General features: G+C 39.6%; 1 protein-coding gene across 8 annotated transcripts in view; it reads left to right on the top strand.

The window, feature by feature from the left end:
* The window catches only part of TPK1 (thiamin pyrophosphokinase 1), a 379,100-nt gene that overhangs the window by 163,187 nt on the left and 197,981 nt on the right, over positions 1-17,932 (top strand). For all 8 annotated transcript variants that reach the window (XM_069588648.1, XM_069588649.1, XM_069588647.1 and 5 more), the window contains one exon: positions 10,173-10,245. In XM_069588648.1, coding sequence (XP_069444749.1) covers positions 10,173-10,245 — 73 coding nt within the window. The remainder of the gene's footprint in view (positions 1-10,172; positions 10,246-17,932) is intronic.

Genomic DNA, 17,932 nt, shown 5'->3' with positions numbered 1-17,932 from the left:
CTATTATACAGAGTGAAGTAAGTCAGAAAGAAAAAGACAGATATCATATATTAATGCGTATATATGTATGAGATCTAGAAAGATGGTACCAGTGATCCTATGTGCAGGGCAGCCAAGGAGACGCAGACACAAAGAACAGGCTTTTGGACTCAGTGGGAGAAGGAGAGGGTGGGATGATTCGAGAGAATAGCATTGAAACATACACATTACCAAGTGTGAAACAGACAGCCAGTGGGAATTTGACATATGATGCGGGGAACCCAAAGCTGGTGCTCTCTGACAGCCTGGAAGGATGGGGTAGGAAGGGAGGTGGGATGCGGGGAACCCAAAGCTGGTGCTCTCTGACAACCTGGAAGGATGGGGTAGGAAGGGAGGTGGGAGGGGGGCTTAGGAGGGAGGGGACACAGGTATGTCTGTGGCCATTTCATATTAATGTATGGCAAAAAACCATCCCAATATTGTAAAGTAGTTGTCCTCCCATTAGCAAAAAGGTGAAACCAAATTTCTGAGGCTTAAATCTTGCTTTTAGTCTTTCAAAATTAAAATGGTTTTCTGTTTTTGGAGAATGTTGAGAGAAATGTTTCAAAAGATGGACTGAACCATTTTTACAGATGTCTTAATGGCTAGTCAGTCAAATGCAGTGCCTTGTTAGAGAGTTCTACACTGAATCACTGTTCTTGCCATTTGTATAGTTGAGCAGCAATTAGCCCTGCCTAAATGGTGACCCAGTCTCCTTATCTCTTCTCCCCAAACCTCATTTCTATCCTGAATTTTGATAATGAGTCTTTTAAGAATAGCATCTTGCAGGAATGATGAAAGTGAATTAAATGACAAGAGGCTGTGTGCTTAAGTGTAGTTTACATTATAAATTTTGTTTTCTGGAAACTCACTGTATAAATATGATGTAGTAGAATAAATCTTTTCTCAAAAACTCTTATTTAGGTCTTGACACATTATTCACCTCAGAGAAAAGTGGCCAGATTATATGTAATATATAAAAATTTATTTTAATGACTTGTTTATTCTCTTTGATGATGTGTTTTTGTGATTCAGTATGTGCATACTCTTTGGTTCTCATGTTTTTAGTGTAAATATTGTGTAAATTTTACTTCTGTGGTCCTCATTTCTTAGCATTTTCATCTTTCTTCAATTCTTTCTATAGCAAAGGAAGCAATACATTTTGGGCAAAGAGTTGGTATTAAATTTTAAAACTACTTCCCTTCTAAAACCTTTTTACCTTAGGTTTTGCTGTTGAATTTATTTATTGTTTTATGTCTCATCCTTCTTTGGCACCAACTAGACAGGTCATTAATTAAACATGTAAACTGGTTCTTTGGAATGGAAATTATCTCATTCCTGAAACTACCGATAGGTTCTGTAGCTTTCTGAGCTTTGAAAGTCTAGCCGAGCCACAGAGGCAGACCCAGTTCATCCTTTGTGTGGAGGAAATGCATTCCCATGTGTCATGGAAGCCCCTGCCATCACACTTTCACCACCTGCAAGCATATACAGCACGAAGCTGCCGGCGCTGGGGAGGCAGTGAAATGATTTCCGAAGTGACCTTCTAATATATGCTTGGTATAATTGTAGTAGTGTCTTATTACCAAATGTTGCACTGAATATTATGCTTTTTTATTAAATATGTGATTTATAAAGTTGCTATATGTGATATATAAAGTTAAATGTTATTTTAAAGAATAATATCTAACATTTTGCATCCTGATTCACACTTGAAATTATACATCTGTCAATGAGAAAATTAATTTCTAATATATATATGTTTCAGTATTTGAGGTGTGCCTGAACTATAAAATATTATAAAATTGAATTGATTATATTTGCATTATGTATATATAAATAAATGTTAAATGTAATTCAGACTTACGTAATTTAGTGGGTCAGTTTGTTAGTGTAAATAATAAGTAGGATAAAATATATCTAGAAAAATTGAAATCCATAGCCTGCTTTAATGGCATATGATTGAATTTATTTAATAGCAGTTTTATTGTGTATATATAGATGGAGGTTTTAGAGTCTCAAATAGTTTATTCTCTTTGTGGTCATACCTCATTCCAGGTAGTACTGATTTATAATGGATGACTTTGAGCAAGTGAGAAGAGAGAATATTATGTGTCATGGAATATACTTTGTATGATTTCAATCCTGTTAAATCTGTTGAGTCTTACTTTCGGCCCAGAACAGGAGTTGGCAAACCATAGGCTACAGGCCAGACACCTGTAAGTGACACTTTATTGGAACATGGCAGTGCCGTACTACTGTTTTCCTATTTTCTACAGCCACTTTCTTGATCATGACAGAGTTAAATAGTTGCGACACAGACATTAGAGCCCACAGAAGCTAAAATGCTGACAGGGTCCTTAAGAAAAAAAAAAAAAAGTTGGACCGTGGCCTAGAATATGGTCCATTGTGAAGAATATTCCATGTGCAGTTGAGAAAGAATGTACATACCTACTATAAACACAGGCATACCTCAGAGATACATAATTTAGGTTCCAGACCCTTACAATGGAGCAAATGCTGTAACAAAGCAAGGTGCATGGATTTCTTGATTTCCCAGTGCATGTGAAAGCTACGTGTGTAGCCTGTATGTAGTTACTATATGTAGTCTGTTAAGTGTGCAATGGCATTATGTCTTAAAATACAACGTGTGTGTGTTGGTCGCTCAGTCATGTCTGACTCTTTGCGACCCCACGGACTGTAGCCCACCAGACTCCTCTGTCCATGGAATTCTCCAGGCAAGAGTACTGGAGTGGGTAGCCATTCCCTACTCCAGGGGATTTTCCCAATCCATGGATTGAACTTGGGTCTCCGGCATTGTAGGCAGATTCTTTATCACTGAGCCACCAGTGAAGCTCCTAAAATACAACATATATACTATAAATAATTTTTTTATTTTTTGCCAAGAATTGCTGGCCATCGTCTAAGCCAACAGTGACTCAGTCTTTTTGCTTGTGGAGGGGTCTTGCCTCAGTGATGATGACTGTTGATTGGTGAGCATGGTGGTTGCTGCAGATTGGCATGGCTGTGGCCATTTCCTAAAATGAAATAACCATGAAGTTTGACACATCAGTGGACTCTTCCTTTCTTGAACAATTTCTTCGTAGCATACAATGCTGTTTGACAGCGTCTTACCCACAGTAGAGCATCTTGCTTATAGATGCTCTTAAATAGATGGGGTAACAATGGAAACAGTGAGAGACTATTTTTGGGGGCTCCAGAATCACTGCAAATGGTGACTGCAGCCATGAAGTTAAGACACTTACTGCTTTGAAGAAAAGCTATGACCAACCTAGACAGCATATTAAAAAGCAGAGACATTACTTCACCAACAAAAGTCCATCTAGGGAAAGCTATGGTTTTTCCAGTAGTCATGTGTGGATATGAGAGTTGGACTATAAAGAAAGCTGAGTGCCGAAGAATTGACGCTTTTGAACTGTGGTGTTGGAGAAGACTCTCAAGAGTCCCTTGGACTGCAAGATGATCCAACCAGTCCATCCTGAAGGAAATCAGTCCTGAATATTCATTGGAAGGACTGATGGTGAAGCTGAAACTCCAGTACTTTGGCCACCTGATGCTAAGAACTGACTCATTTGAAAAGACCCTGATGCTTGGAACAGTTGAGGACAGGAGGAGAAGGGGTTAACAGAGGATCAGATGGTTGGATGGCATCACTGACTCAATAGACGTGAGTTTGAGCAAGCTCCGGGAGTTGGTAATGGGCAGGGAAAGTCTGGCATGCTGTGGTCCATGGGGTCGCAAAGAGTCGGACACGACTGAGCGATTAAACGGACTGAGAGCATCTTACAAAATTGGAGTCAGTCCTCTCAAACTCTTCCACTACTTTATCAACTAAGTTTATGTTGATAAACTTAGTTGATAAAATCATTTATTGTCATTTCAAGAGACTTCATAGCATTTTCACCAGGAATGAAGCTTTCTGGAGTTATCTTTCTCCCTATGGTTCCATTTTCTACCTTTTCTAGCTCTTCAGCTTTCCTTAAAACTAATCTTGGGCTCTAGTTAGGCTGCAGGTCTCTGAGTTTCCCCTCATTGTGTCCTAAGCTAGAAACTGCCTCCAGGAAGAAGGCTGAAGAATAAGAGGGCTCATCTTATTTGTTTCCCATTTTTCAGCAGTCACGGGCCTGAGCTGCCTGGTTTCCACTGTCTGAATACCATTGTTTCACATGTTTTTTTCCTGATTCTTCAGGTGGTTACAGTGAGAGGTTAATTCTCCTGTCACGGGCTGATCCATCAAATTTACGTTGTATATTTTGAGTTAGAGTGCTCAGTTACAGAGTTGAATATTCATTTGTTTGTGTGTTTACTGCCCAGAATGAAATGTACTTTTAAGAAGTCTCATGTGATTTCATAATTGTGCCTCTCTTTACCGCTTCTCTATTCATTAAAATAAGTCACAAACCTAGAAGCATAAGTAGAGCATGCCTAGGGATTGATAGCTTATGTTATGGAATAACTGGGCACTCACCCTGCTACTTCATTACCATGCAGCTCCGGTTGGATGTACAAGTAGGACAGATTTCAAATAAGGGCCAGCATTTTGGGAGAAGTAAAATTGCATATTCTAATGGAAGTATAGCAAGGAAGTTTTTCCTTTGCCAGGCAAGGTAATCCTTCAATTCAGAAAGGAGAACACTTATATTAACCTAGAGTTGGGCAAAATCATCTAATACAACGTCTATTTTATTATAAAGTGTTGAATGTCTCTCGTAATTTATTGAGTCCTGTACTGAAAGTGAGAAACAGGATGGATTTGATTGTGTCGGTTGCTTACCCTTGTGATCTTGTGGCTGCCTGGGCTCCACCCAGCTTCTTTGAGAGAGTATGTATTATACTTCATATCACTAGCTTGGGAAGAGATTAAAATTCAAAACTTGAGGTCTCATTTCTACTAAATGCTTATTGCTGTCACACCACTGTGAAGTCAAAAAGTCTTAAGTTGAACCATTGTAAGTCAGGGACCATCCATATTTAAATATCTTTCATGCTATTATTAGAGACTTAATAAAACAGTTGAACTGATGGCATCTATAAACACAGTCAAAACGTGGTACCGTTTGACTTACTGTTTTTTAGATCACCCTTGGGTTTTTTTCTTTGCCATTAAGTTAGGCAGTTTTGCAGAGAATATTAGCTCAGATCTTTGAATGATCAATTCCTGTGTCTTTAGATGGGGTACCATTTTTTTGCTTGTATCTGGAGCCCTCTTCTTTTTCAACACTATTTTTGAAATTTCTCCTCCTAATGTATTTCTTTCATCAAGATCCTATCCTTTCATAGCAAGGAGCACAAATCCTTCTTCTGTTGCAGTGCTACTTCTATCATATATACAGGTTGGCCAAATTAACACTGATTAATAAAATCAGCAGGAGGAAAAGGCAGTTATGTAGAGAACTTTCTCCATAAGAAACTTTTATTCCATTTCATAAATGCATGTGTCTGGAAGGCTGTAGACATGGCTGTTAGAGAATAAAGATGGTGCCGCCTGGGTGTGAAATTTGGTTCTAGCTCTTATTAGCCTTCTAACCTCGAGCAAGTGAGTTAGCTTCTCTAGTAATAAATTTTATTTTAACTGAATGGCTTAAATCCTGCTTACTGTGTGCCAGGCATTTTCTAAGTGCTTTACATATATTAACTCTTAATCCTCACAAGCACTCCGAATTATCCTCATTTTACATAAGGTGAAATGAAGCTCAGAAAAGTTAAATATTGTGGACAAGCTAAGAATTAGGGAGCGAACATCCTAGTAAGTTTATGTTGAAAGTCTTCCCTGGTGGTTTTCCACTGTTCTCTTTCCTTTTTGTTCCTCTTCTGGCCTTTCTCTTCCCTTTTAACCATTTTCTTCCCACCTCTCCTCCACTTCTTCCCTCCTTTCCCCTAATTCTTTGCATTCCTGGTTTTGCCCCTGCCATGTTTCCCCTAGCCCTCCTCCTTTTTCTGCTTTTCTCTCCTACTTCCTCTTTTCATCCCCCAACCCCCCTGCTTCTCCTCCTTTGCCTTCTCACATTATGATGTTGTTATCAGCATCTATGTACTTGGTGCTTTGAGCAATACCAAGATCAATCAGAGAGCTCCTGCCCCAAGAGCTTAGTCTAGTAGAAGCTAAAAGACGTTTACAGAAACTGGTTGTAATGAAATGGAAAGTAAGAGATTCATTGCTATAGAAAGGGAGTGGTTGTATGTTCCTTGGGAGCAGAGAAGCCTCTGTAGAGGGATAGCCTTCTTTACCGGTATCAGAAAAAGTTTTCTGAAAGACAGTTGTATTCTAACACACCATGGCTAGGTATGTTTTCATCATGTAGCAACCTCCTCCCAATTATTACATGGGATGGATCTTAATACTATGAGTCAGTGCTGGTAGATTTAAGGATACCAAGGAGAGGTCCACTTGAGTGCTGTATGTAACAAGACACAAACCCATTTGCCATTCATCACTTACTTGCTCTCTGAAGTCAGTCCCCAAATAGTTCTGAAAATTATCTTTTGTGTACACTGTCTTTTATATCACAGTACAGTTCCTTTACATCTGTGAAGTGTCATCCGCAATAAGTACCTCTTCAGAATACCCAGGTGCTTGGCCACAGGTGCCTCAGACAGTGTTACATGGGTTTTTAATTGCAGTGTATGAAGGCACATTTCAGGAAGTTTCAAAAACTAGTATATTATATCAGAATAAGTTATGATTGTTTTAGCCATATCAGCATATAAACCAGGTGTACTTTTGCCATGAGTCATCTTAGAAATATGCATCCTTGTTCATTTTTTAAAGCATCTGTGTTACATTGGAGAAAATTACATTAAAAGTTTACTGAACTTATTTTTTATCTATTTAATTTTGCTTTCCTGTTAATATTTTGCAAGATTATATAAGTGAATTTGCATGATTGCTTTCCTTTGGATAGATGTTCAGCTGACTACATTTATTAGCCTTTATTTTTCATTTTTATTTACTGTCAAAACATATAGTATTTGGAAACTGTCAAATTGATTCTAGATATCCGAGGGGCTAAACTTTGTAGAGGGATGTAGTCAGCCTTATTAGAAAGTTGCATGATTTGGACTGCACAGAACCAGAGTCCTAAGATTAAATGGCTTTTCTACATGGTGAAGTATTGGCCAAATTCACTTGACTTCTTAGATTTCAGTTCTTGAAGAGGACAGTGGTGGTATTGGAGGGCTAACTCCTTTTATCCTTTCCAGCAATATTTCGATACTTTTAAGTTGCTCTAACAGAATGCCATAGACAAGATGGCTTATAAATAACAACCGCTTCTCCCAGTTCTGGAGGGTGGGAAGTTCAAGTTCAGAGTACCGGCAGAGTCATTGCATGGGGAGGTCTGCTCCCTGCCTTATAGAGGGCTGTCTGCTCACTGTGTCCTCAGATGATGGGAAGGGGAAGAGAGCTTTCTGGGGTTTCTCTTCTACTGCTAAGTGGCTTCAGTCGTGTCCGACTCTGTGTGGCCCCGTAGACGGCAGCCCACCAGGCTCCCCCGTTCCTGGGATTCTCCAGGCAAGAACACTGGAGTGGGTTGCCATTTCCTTCTCCAGTGCATGAAAGTGAAAAGTGAAAGTGAAGACGCTCAATCGTGTCCAACTCTTAGCGACCCCATGGACTGCAGCCTAGCAGGCTCCTCTGTCCATGGGATTTTCCAGGCAAGAGTACTGGAGTGGGGTGCCATCGCCTTCTCCGTTCTCTTCTAAGGGCACTCATATATTCATGAGAGCGCCACCATTTTAAACTAATCACCTCTTAAGAACATCATTTAGATGTTAGGGTTTCAACATGTTAATTGGAGGGGGACATAGACATTCAGACCATAGGAAGTATGAATAGTCTGTGGTCCATATGTGTTTTAATTTGTGTATGGTTGAATGGGGGCTTTCTTGGTGGCTCAAATGGTAAATAATCCGCTTGCAGTGCAGGAGATGCGGGTTTGATTCCTGGGTTGGCAAGATCCCATGGAGAAGGGAATGGCTACCCACTCTAGTATTCTTGCCTGGAGAATTCCATGGACAGAGGAGCCAGGTGGTCTGTGGTCCGTTGGGTTGCAAAGAGTTGTACATGACTGACGCTTTTATAGTTAAATGGTGGTAGGTTGGACACATTTGGAAGAAACTTTGAAAATGAATGAAATTTTGCAACAAGAAAAAGAAGTGATACAAACTAACGGTCTATTTTTTTAGTCCTAAGTAAGATATCAGGAGGGGTGTTCTCTAAACAGGTATAAAATGAAATTGAAAATCATAAATAACTAATGTAGGGACATTTAGAGAAGAAAAGTTTGTAGGAAAATGTTCAAACCAGGCAAGATAATTTAAAAACCTAGGTATTTTACTTCCCAATTTTACCTTATTCTGAGTGAACTATTGCTTCTGCACATGGTTTGATGTTCAGTGAACATTTCTGAAATCAATTGATTGAAAATTTTAATAAGTAAGTATTAATTTTTAATGAAAAGACAAATCTATACAGTGTATGTGGTACAGAACTCTATGGAAGGACTTCCTCTCAACTGTTTAGCCCTAAGAAGATGAATAGCTCAAAGAAGAGTTGGTCCAACATGGACAGAGTTGGCCTAAGAATTAACAGTTCCAGTTGGGTGGTGGCTGTTCAGTCACTAGGTCGTTGGTAACTTTGCGACCCCATGGACTGCAGCACATCAATTGGGTTAAGAACTTAAATCATCTTACAAAAGAACAAGGTCAGTGATGGGTTTTTAAATACTCCTCTTTATGAATAGTATCCTGAATGTGTGCACGAGGTATTCTGAGTCAGTTCTGTTCTCTAGTTTTTATAAACCCTTGACTCATGCAGCTACAGATCAGTGGTCCTGTACGAATAGCCGCATATTCATATCTGAAAGACGAGAAAATGAGATTTTCCCTCAACTGTTAAGTGGGGTGGTGGCAGCGGTGCTTCTCCCTTCTTGAAAGGCTCCCTGGGGACATTTTATGGGCCTGAACCTTAACCCCAGCCCACTTTTATATCCGTGAAATCTCTCCAGCAGGAAGATTCTCCCTGTGTCTTGTCTTTTGTGACATGGGATGTCTCCTGGGATGTCTCTAGACCTAGGGATGTCTCTAGGTTCTGGGCTTTACCTCTTTGGACTTATAACAGCCAACAGTAATATTCAGTCTCTAGGGACCTTTTCTTTCTATAATAATTTGGCCATCTTGAGAAGACATAACAGAAGTTATACTAGGATTTTGAATCAAAGCAATTAATGGGGTAAAAAGCTGGATCTAGTTTTTATGGTTGGTATGTGAAGAGCAGAATATTTCTGGAAGACATGAAAGCAAGCAGTCTCTTCTTTATCTCAGATATACATTGGAAGCTCAGAAGCTAGGGTGTTTGGCAGGAGTACTGAGAAGTCCAGGGATGTTTTATTTCTCCACAGTTAGGTATTTTTAGTGGGAAGAAATTCTACCAGGTCATACAGATGTCTTATAATAGGAAAGGATGGCTTATGTAGATACAGTAAGGGAGATTTTCCTAAAGGAGTTCTGAAAATGGTAGGGAAGAGAAAAAGGTAATTGTGATAGAATTAGAAACATCCATTTGGAGAATCCTCTTATTCTATTTAGTAACCGTGATCTTTGTGTTATTGCAGACAAAACTAGAAGACTCCTATTTCTAGAAATATGTCAGTAGGCTATTTGGAAAATGTTTTTGAACTGACTTATGTGCTACAAAAATGCCTCATCCTCATTATCATTTGTTCTGTTAAAATCTGTTGAAAGTTTTGAACTGATGTGAAGGTAAATGTCACAGTTGTCTATTTGCAGAAAGTACTATGCAAAGACGGAGAGTCCCTGTGCTAGGGTTTTGAACTGGGAGCTTTTGTTAAAGCAGTAATCTTCTTTAATCTTCATCTGTTTTTTTTAAGCAAGATAAATATTGACTGATAGTGAGACTAAATTGACACATTATTTGAATACCTGCAATTCCCCTCAGTCTTTTCTAAGTGAAAATTAAGTGCATAAGATATAACATCCCATTCACTCTGAAAACAGACTGTTTCTTTTTCCTTTTGAGTACCTTAGGTCTCTCTCTGGTTCTTATAATCATAATTTTAAAGGTTAGCTACTAAATAGTCTTGAATAATTGACTGACTTGGAACTCTTTCTTTCAGCTTTCTGCCTGAATTCATCAGTGGAGACTTTGATTCTATTAGGCCTGAAGTTAGAGAATACTACGCTATTAAGGTAAACCATTAGCACTTTCATATTTAAGGTCTTATGTGATTGCTTTCCCTTTTTTTTTTCCTCTGTTTTCCTTACTGTATGTGTAGGGATTGAGAAACTCATTTTTCTTAGTTACTTTGTAACTTCGGTAGTCTCTCTAGCAGTTGTCCTACAGGTTCAAATGGAAATTGAGAAAGTGACAAGTAGAAGCACAATCTTAGAAAGTCTGTGGCCATCAGATAAGCATTAATGCTTAGTCTTCTAAGCATGTATATATTAAATGAATTTATAGCTTTTGATTCAGTAAAAGTATACTGTGTTGTCTACATCTTCGTGAGTTATGTATTTTTCACAGATCATTTTAAATTTCATTTAATGAATGGTACTGTATTTTACTTAAACAGTTTCCAACTGATGTACATTTAAATTTTGTCCATTTGTATTGTTAGTGGAAAAAAAAAATCTTTGTAAATGAATTTTTGTAAAAATGCCTTATGGTGCATTCGTAGATAATTTTAGAGGACTTCCCTGGTGGCTCAGTGGTAAAGAATCCACATGCCAAAGCGGGAGACATAAGAGACCCGGGTTCGATCCCTGGGTCAGGAAGATCCCCTGGAGGAGGGAATGGCAACCCTCTCCAGTATCCTTGGCTGGGAAATGCCATGGGGTTGCGAAAGAGTCAGGTACATCTTAGCAGCTACACAGCAACAACCACAGAATTTTAGAACCAAAGGGTTTGTTTTTTTTTTTTAATATTTGGTTTTCTTAAACCTATTATTACTCTTCTGAATAACGCTTCATTAAAACTTGAAATTAGTAATAATGTAGAGCTTATCAAGGTGTTCATTTTGTCACTGTTGTGCAGATCTTCCAAAGATCTTTGCCCTTAAGAACATACAAGCAAACTATTTGAGGATGATAGAAGACAGAGTAATGTCTTCTGCTAATTAAGAATTCAAGCTCTCACTGGCTCTAGAGGACAATGCAAGGTTTTTAAAATGAAAATTATAGCATCAGCAATTCTTCTAGCCACAGTACCATCATCTGTGTTATTCTGAACTGGCATTAGTAAATTATGCATATTATAAAGAAAAAGCAATTATTGAGAGAAGCTTTAAATTCTTTGTGAGGCTTGAGGATAGATGAGATAAATTCAGAAACAAGAAAAAAGAAAGCATTTGTAGGATGGAAGTAAAGGAGGAGCAAGAGAGTGAGGCAGGGAAGGGAAAAAGAACAAAAGAAAGAGAAGAGAAGGGAAATAGGAATCTAGGTGAGGAAGCAAGGTACCAAGGTTATAACGTGTGGGCTGTTGTGATGGAAATTCTGAGGCCAGCAATGAATGCAGATCTGTGCACCCACGCCATCTACCCAGCAGCTGATCAGACTTCCCATCAGCAAATGAAGACTGTTCCCAAGTCAGTGTTTGATATTCATGCTCAATTACTTTAACATTGCCATGTTTCTGTTCATTCCCCACAGTCTCACTTCTCATTAACTCCATACCTCAGCCTCGTTGGGATGGAAAGCCCTCAGCCTTGCTTACAAACCAGAGTTTTGCCAATTCATAGACATTAATCATATCTTCAGGAGCAGAAGAAACAGCAGGAGAGGCAGGGACAAGCAGGCTCAGAAACCAGCTGAAGATCTGGCCAGATGTGTCTGTTCTTTCTCTCTCTCTCTCCTTCCGTTTCTCCCCTCCCCTCCGCTTCCCCCGCCCGGCCAGCCACCCACTCTTATGCTGCAGGCTTGCCAAAACTGCACGTGTCGGTCTGATAGTCATTGCAGAGGATAAGGACATAGCTGGAAAGACTGGGAAGCCAGGGTTTTTAGTTTTTGAATGGCTCAGGGGTAAAGGAAAATTTTGAGTTAATACCTTCAGATGAATTTCTCTTGCATTTCCTGGATCACTTTTGATTTTAATCTCCAAAAGTCATTTATGTTTGTTGAGGTTTAGTTCGAAAAGGAAGATTAACTGAACCTTCTAATTTCTACATTGCATACGTGTAAGTTGATGGAGTATAATCAAGTTTTGTTTTGTTTTGTTTTTTCCTTCATGTATAGATGAGAATCCATTGCTTTTGAATTCTTTGGGTGTGTTCCTACAGGGTTCCGGAGACGTCTTGTAGAAGCTCATGTGCCCTGTAGAGCACATGGTGAATGTTTGGCTATGGTTAATAATAATGGTAATGACAACAAGTTAATGCAGTGTTACACAGAATTCATGTAAGCCATTATCTCCAACTGAAACACTTGCTTTGTTACAAGTGAAAGGAGGTTATTTCCACTTTCATACACATTTTCTTTTTTTGTACCTTGTCTGCTCTATTGTGGAAAGTAAAATAAGGAAGAAATTTAAAATGCTAAATTTTTGTTTGAAACATGAAGCAGATTCGTAGCCAGCACTGATTCATTTGACTTTAAAATTGGTTTGCATGATAAACTTCTGAAAACACTAAAATATCAAGTGGTTGGTTTGTCAGCTTCTAAACAGAGTATATCCCAGTTCTTGCCATTTGTATTCACTAGTTATTACTACGTAATAAATTGTCCTAAAATTTAGCAGCTTAAAACAGCAAATAATTAGCCATAAAAAGGAATGCATTTGAGTCAGTTCTAGTGAGGTGGATGAACCTAGAGCCTATTACACAGAGTGAAGTGAGGCAAAAAGAGAAAAGCAAATATTGTATATTATTCATAACACATATATATGGAATCTAGAAAAATGGTACTGATGAACCTATTTGCGGGGCAGAAATAGAGATGCTGACATAGAGAACAGACTTTGGACATGGCGAGGGGAAGGAGAGGGTGGGATGAATTGAGAGAGTAGCGTTGAAACATATTTGCTACCCTATGTGAAACAGGCAGCTGATGGGCAACTGATGTAGAGCTCAGGGAGCTGGTGCCTTGTGCTCTGTGATGGCCTGGAGGGGTGGGATAGGGTCTGGGGGAGCTAAAGAGGGAGTGGACATATGTATACTTACAGCTGACTCACATCAGTTGGATGGCAGAAGCCAACACAACATTGTTAAGCAATTATCTCCGGTTTAAAAAAAAAAAAAAAAACAGCAAACGGTGTTTCTCTCACAGGGTCTCTTGGTAAGACATATGAGAGTCAATTATCTAATAACAGGGTGGTTCTGGTTCAAGGTTTCTCATGAAGTTATAGCACAGCCTGGTTTTTCAGGCCTCTCAAGCCTCCCTGGGGGCTACAGAAATTGTTTCCGCATTGCTCTGCTTGTTGGTTTGGCTGGCCGTTATTGCTCACTGGGTCTTGGTTGGAGGTGTCAGCTCCTTGCCAGTAGGCTGCTCACATCATGGCAGACGGCTTACCAGGAAAAGAGGAAGGGGAAAGAAAACATACATGCAAGAGAGCTTGCCGAAACAGAAATCGTGGTCTTTTTTATAACTTGATTTCATCAGTGATATATCATCTTCCTGTCTCTTCTCCCAGATGTTGTTAGTCATACAGATTAACCCTGGTAAGTCTGCAAAAAGGCTGCACAAGGGCGTCAATATCAGTAGGCAAGGATCATTGATAGCTATGTGGAGAGGGGCTAACAAACCATCTGACTTAGTAGTGATAAAGCTAGATTGTTAGGCAATGAGAAAAATATTTTCACATCATCACAGTGCATTCTTGGTCTTTAATTGGTAATATATAACCTGATGCCTCAGATGGTAAAGAATCTGCCTGCAATGCAGGAAACCCCGGATGGATCTCACGGTCTGGAAGATCCCCTGGAGAAGGGCTTGGCACCCCACTTCAGTATTCTTGCCTGGAGAATTCCAGGGAGAGAGGAGCCTGGTGGGCTCCAGTCCATGGGGTCACAAACTTTCACTTTTATGTAAGAAGGAAGAGGAAAACATAACCATTAGCACATTTTCTTTGATTAGATCTTTATATGCATAACCTTCTTCAAGTTAGGTAACATCCCAACCATTTAATCACTACTCTTTATGTATATAACCCTTAAATTATTTATTCCTTTGGGTTTTGGTCAAGATGGGGAGCAAGCTCTGATCCACCACTTAATTCCATATGGTCCATGGGATAAGAGCTAGGATGTACAATTTATGCCTCTTGTTAACATGCAGCAGTTTGAAAACTAGATTTTAGTGAAGCCATGGTGTACCACTGGATCCATGCCAACGCATAACCTGAAATTTCAAATAAGTAGCAGTGTGACTTGTCACTGTCCATGTGTTTTTCTATGCTGATAGTTTTAATATTAAACATATAGATATGATATGGTTGTAGTTGACCAACTGATTGCCGTCCACTTCCCGAGGCATATGGTATGCCATTCTTAATTTATTCCATAAAGCCTCCTTTTCAGATAGCTGTGACATCTTTGTGTTTCCCCCTTTGCCCATTTGTCTTAGTTCTTCTCTGCCTGATTCACTAATATGAACTCAGAATGAGGAATGTCTTTTACAGATTTTCCCCTTGATATTTTATTTTACTTTATATCTTTCACTTTCTGAATCAGTCAGTGTTTCCTTGATTCAAGGCTAAAATCACCTACTTCAGTCTTTTTAATTATTCCATCAATCATGCCCTCATGTGTTTCAGTTTCCTGAGACCTTTTGAAGAAACTGTAATATCTCATGTAACTTCTGATACTCTTTCATTTTTGTATAGTCTTTGGGGTCTTTACTGGATCTAGGAATGGGATTTTAAAGCATGCTTCCTTATACTTAGAATGTTAGGCACTCGTTGCAGTATTTAATGTCTTAAAGAGTCACAGAATAAATTGTTTTTCCATAAATGTAGATGTGTAGGATAGAAGATAATAATATGTTATAAATATAATGATAAAAATGTAAAATAGTTTAAAATGTAACAGACATTGAACTGTGTTATTTAGCCAAATTTTATGATGTGGAAGCTCAGACTCAAAAAACTTAAAAGACTTTAGGAAAATGATAGAGACAGCTAGCTTTTGGATATGGAGAAGGCAATGACACCCCACTCCAGTACTCTTGCCTGGAAAATCCCATGGCTGGAGGAGCCTGGAAGGCTGTAGTCCATGGGGTTGCTGAGGGTCGGACATGACTGAGCTATTTCATTTTCACTTTTCACTTTCATGCATTGGAGAAGGAAATGGCAACCCACTCCAGTGTTCTTGCCTGGAGACTCCCAGGGACGGGGGAGCCTGGTGGGCTGCCGTCTGTGGGGTCACACAGAGTCGGACACGACTGAAGTGACTTAGCAGCAGCAGCAGCAGCTTTTGAATGAGTGTCCTTTTTTTTTTTAATGAAAAGAATTTTGTGAAAACTAGGATTCAGTTCCTAGCACTACTTTTCAACAGACTACATATTTGTTCTGTTGGACAGGATTGTTGTTTCTTGCACAAGGTCATTAACATCTGCAGGAAAGAATGCCAGCAATGCAATGATAGTCAGTGTGAGAACCCGACGCTTTCCCTTCACATTTCCATCATGACAGTGTCCTTCACCCCCAACCCTGGAGCGGCAAGAGGGGAACTGCAGTGGTTGGGCTAGACAAAGAGTGGCCAAACAGACCAATAGGTTATTAAGTTGTTTTTGTCCTTTAGTCGCTAACTCACGTTAGACTCTTTGCAACCCCATGAACTTCAGCACACCAGGCTTCCCTGTCCTTCACAGCCTCCTAGAGTTTGTTCGCGCTCATATTCATCAAGTTGGTGATGCCATCCAACCATGTCATCCTTGTCCCCTTCTCCTCCTGCTCTCAATCTTTGCCGGCATCAGGGTCTTTTCCAGTGAGCTGGCTCTTCGTATCAGGTGGCCAAAGTATTGGAGCTTTGGCTTTAGCATCAGTCCTTCCAATGAATATTTTGACTGGTTTAGTCTCCTTGCTGCCCAAGGGAGTGTCAAGAGTCTTCTCCAGCATCGCAATTCAAAAGTGTCAATTCTTTGGTGCTCAGACTTCTTTTGATCCAACTCTCATGTTGGTACATGACTTAGAGAAAAACTGTAGCTTTGACTATATGGACCTTTCTCAGCAAAGTACTGTCCCTACTTTTCAGTCTGCTGTCTGGGTTTGTCATAACTTTTCTTCCAGGAGCAAGTGTCTTTTAATTTGATGGCTGCGGTCACCATCCACAGTGATTTTGGAGCCCAAGAAAATAAAATCTGTCACTGTTTCTACTTTTTCCCCATCTATTTGTCATGAAGTGATGGGACCAGATGCCATGGTTTTCATTTTTTGAATGTTGAGTTTTAAGCCAGCTTTTTCAGTCTCCTCTTTCATCCTCATCAAGAGGCTCTTTAGTTCCTCTTCACTTTCAGCCATTAAAGTGGTATCATCTGCATATCTGTTGTTCATTTGCTTAGTCATCTCCGACTCTTTGTAATCCCCTGGCCTGCAGCATGCCAGGCTTCCCTGTCCTGTACCATTCCCTTGCTCAAACTCATGTCCATTGAGTTGGTGATGACATCTGACCATCTCATCCTCTGTTGTCCCCTTCTCCTGCCTTCAGTTTTTCCCAGCATCAGGATTTTTTCGGATGAGTTGGCTCTTTGCATCACATAGCCAAAGTATTGAAGGTTCCGCTTCAGCATCAGTTCTTCCAATGAATATTCAGGGTTGATTTCATTTAGAGTTGACTGGTTTGTTCTCTTTGCTGTCCAAGGGACTGCAAGGAGATATTTTTTTTGCATATCTGAGGTTGTTGGTATTTCTCCCAATAATCTTGATTCCAACTTATAATTCATACAGCCTGGCATTTCACATAATGTACTCTTCATGTGCTAAATAAGCAGGTGACAATGTACAGCCTTCCTCAGTAATCAGTGCAAAGAAATAGAGGAAAATAATAGAATGGGAAAGACTAGAGATCTCTTCAAAAATTAGAGATACCAAGGGAACATTTCATGCAAAGATGGGCTCAATAAAGGACAGAAATGGTAGGGACCTAACAGAAGCAGAAGATATTAAGAAGAGGTGGCAAGGGTACACAGAACTGTACAAAAAAGATCTTCATGACCCAGATAATCACGATGCTGTGGTCATTCACCTAGAGACAGGCATCCTGGAATGTGAAGTCAAGTGGGCCTTAGGAACCATCACTATGAACAAAGCTAGTGGAGGTGATAGAGTTCCAGTAGAGCTGTTTCAAATCCTAAAAGATTTGTGCACTCAATATGCCAACAAATTTGGAAAAGTCAGCAGTGGCCACAGGACTGGAAAAGGTCAGTTTTCATTCCAATTTCAAAGAAAGGCAATGCCAAAGAGTGCTCAAACTCCACACAATTGCACTCATCTCACACGCTAGCAAGGTAATGCTCAAAATTCTCTAAGCCAGGCTTCAAAAGTACATGAACCGTGAACTCCCAGATATTCAAGCTGAATTGAGAAGAGGCATAGGAACCAGAGATCAAATTGCCAACATCCATTGGATCATCAGAAAAGCAAAATAATTCCAGAACAATATCTACCTTTGCTTTATTGACTATGCCAAAGCCGTTGACTGTGTGGATTACAAAAATCTGTGGGAAATTCTGAAAGAGATGGGAATACCAGACCACCTGACTTGCCTCTTGAGAAATCTATATGCAGGTTAGGAAGCAACAGTTAGAACTGGACATGGAACAACAGACTGGTTCCAAATAGGAAAAGGAGTCTGTCAAGGCTGTATATTGTCACCCTGCTTATTTAACTAATGGCAGAGTACATCACGAGAAATTCTGGGCTGGATGAAGCACAAGCTGGAATCAAGAT

This window comes from Ovis canadensis, chromosome 4 (genome assembly GCF_042477335.2).
Source record: "Ovis canadensis isolate MfBH-ARS-UI-01 breed Bighorn chromosome 4, ARS-UI_OviCan_v2, whole genome shotgun sequence".
NCBI classification, from domain to species: domain Eukaryota; kingdom Metazoa; phylum Chordata; class Mammalia; order Artiodactyla; family Bovidae; genus Ovis; species Ovis canadensis.
The sequence above is the reverse complement of the archived record's forward strand: the minus strand, read 5'-3'. Positions and strand labels throughout refer to the sequence as shown.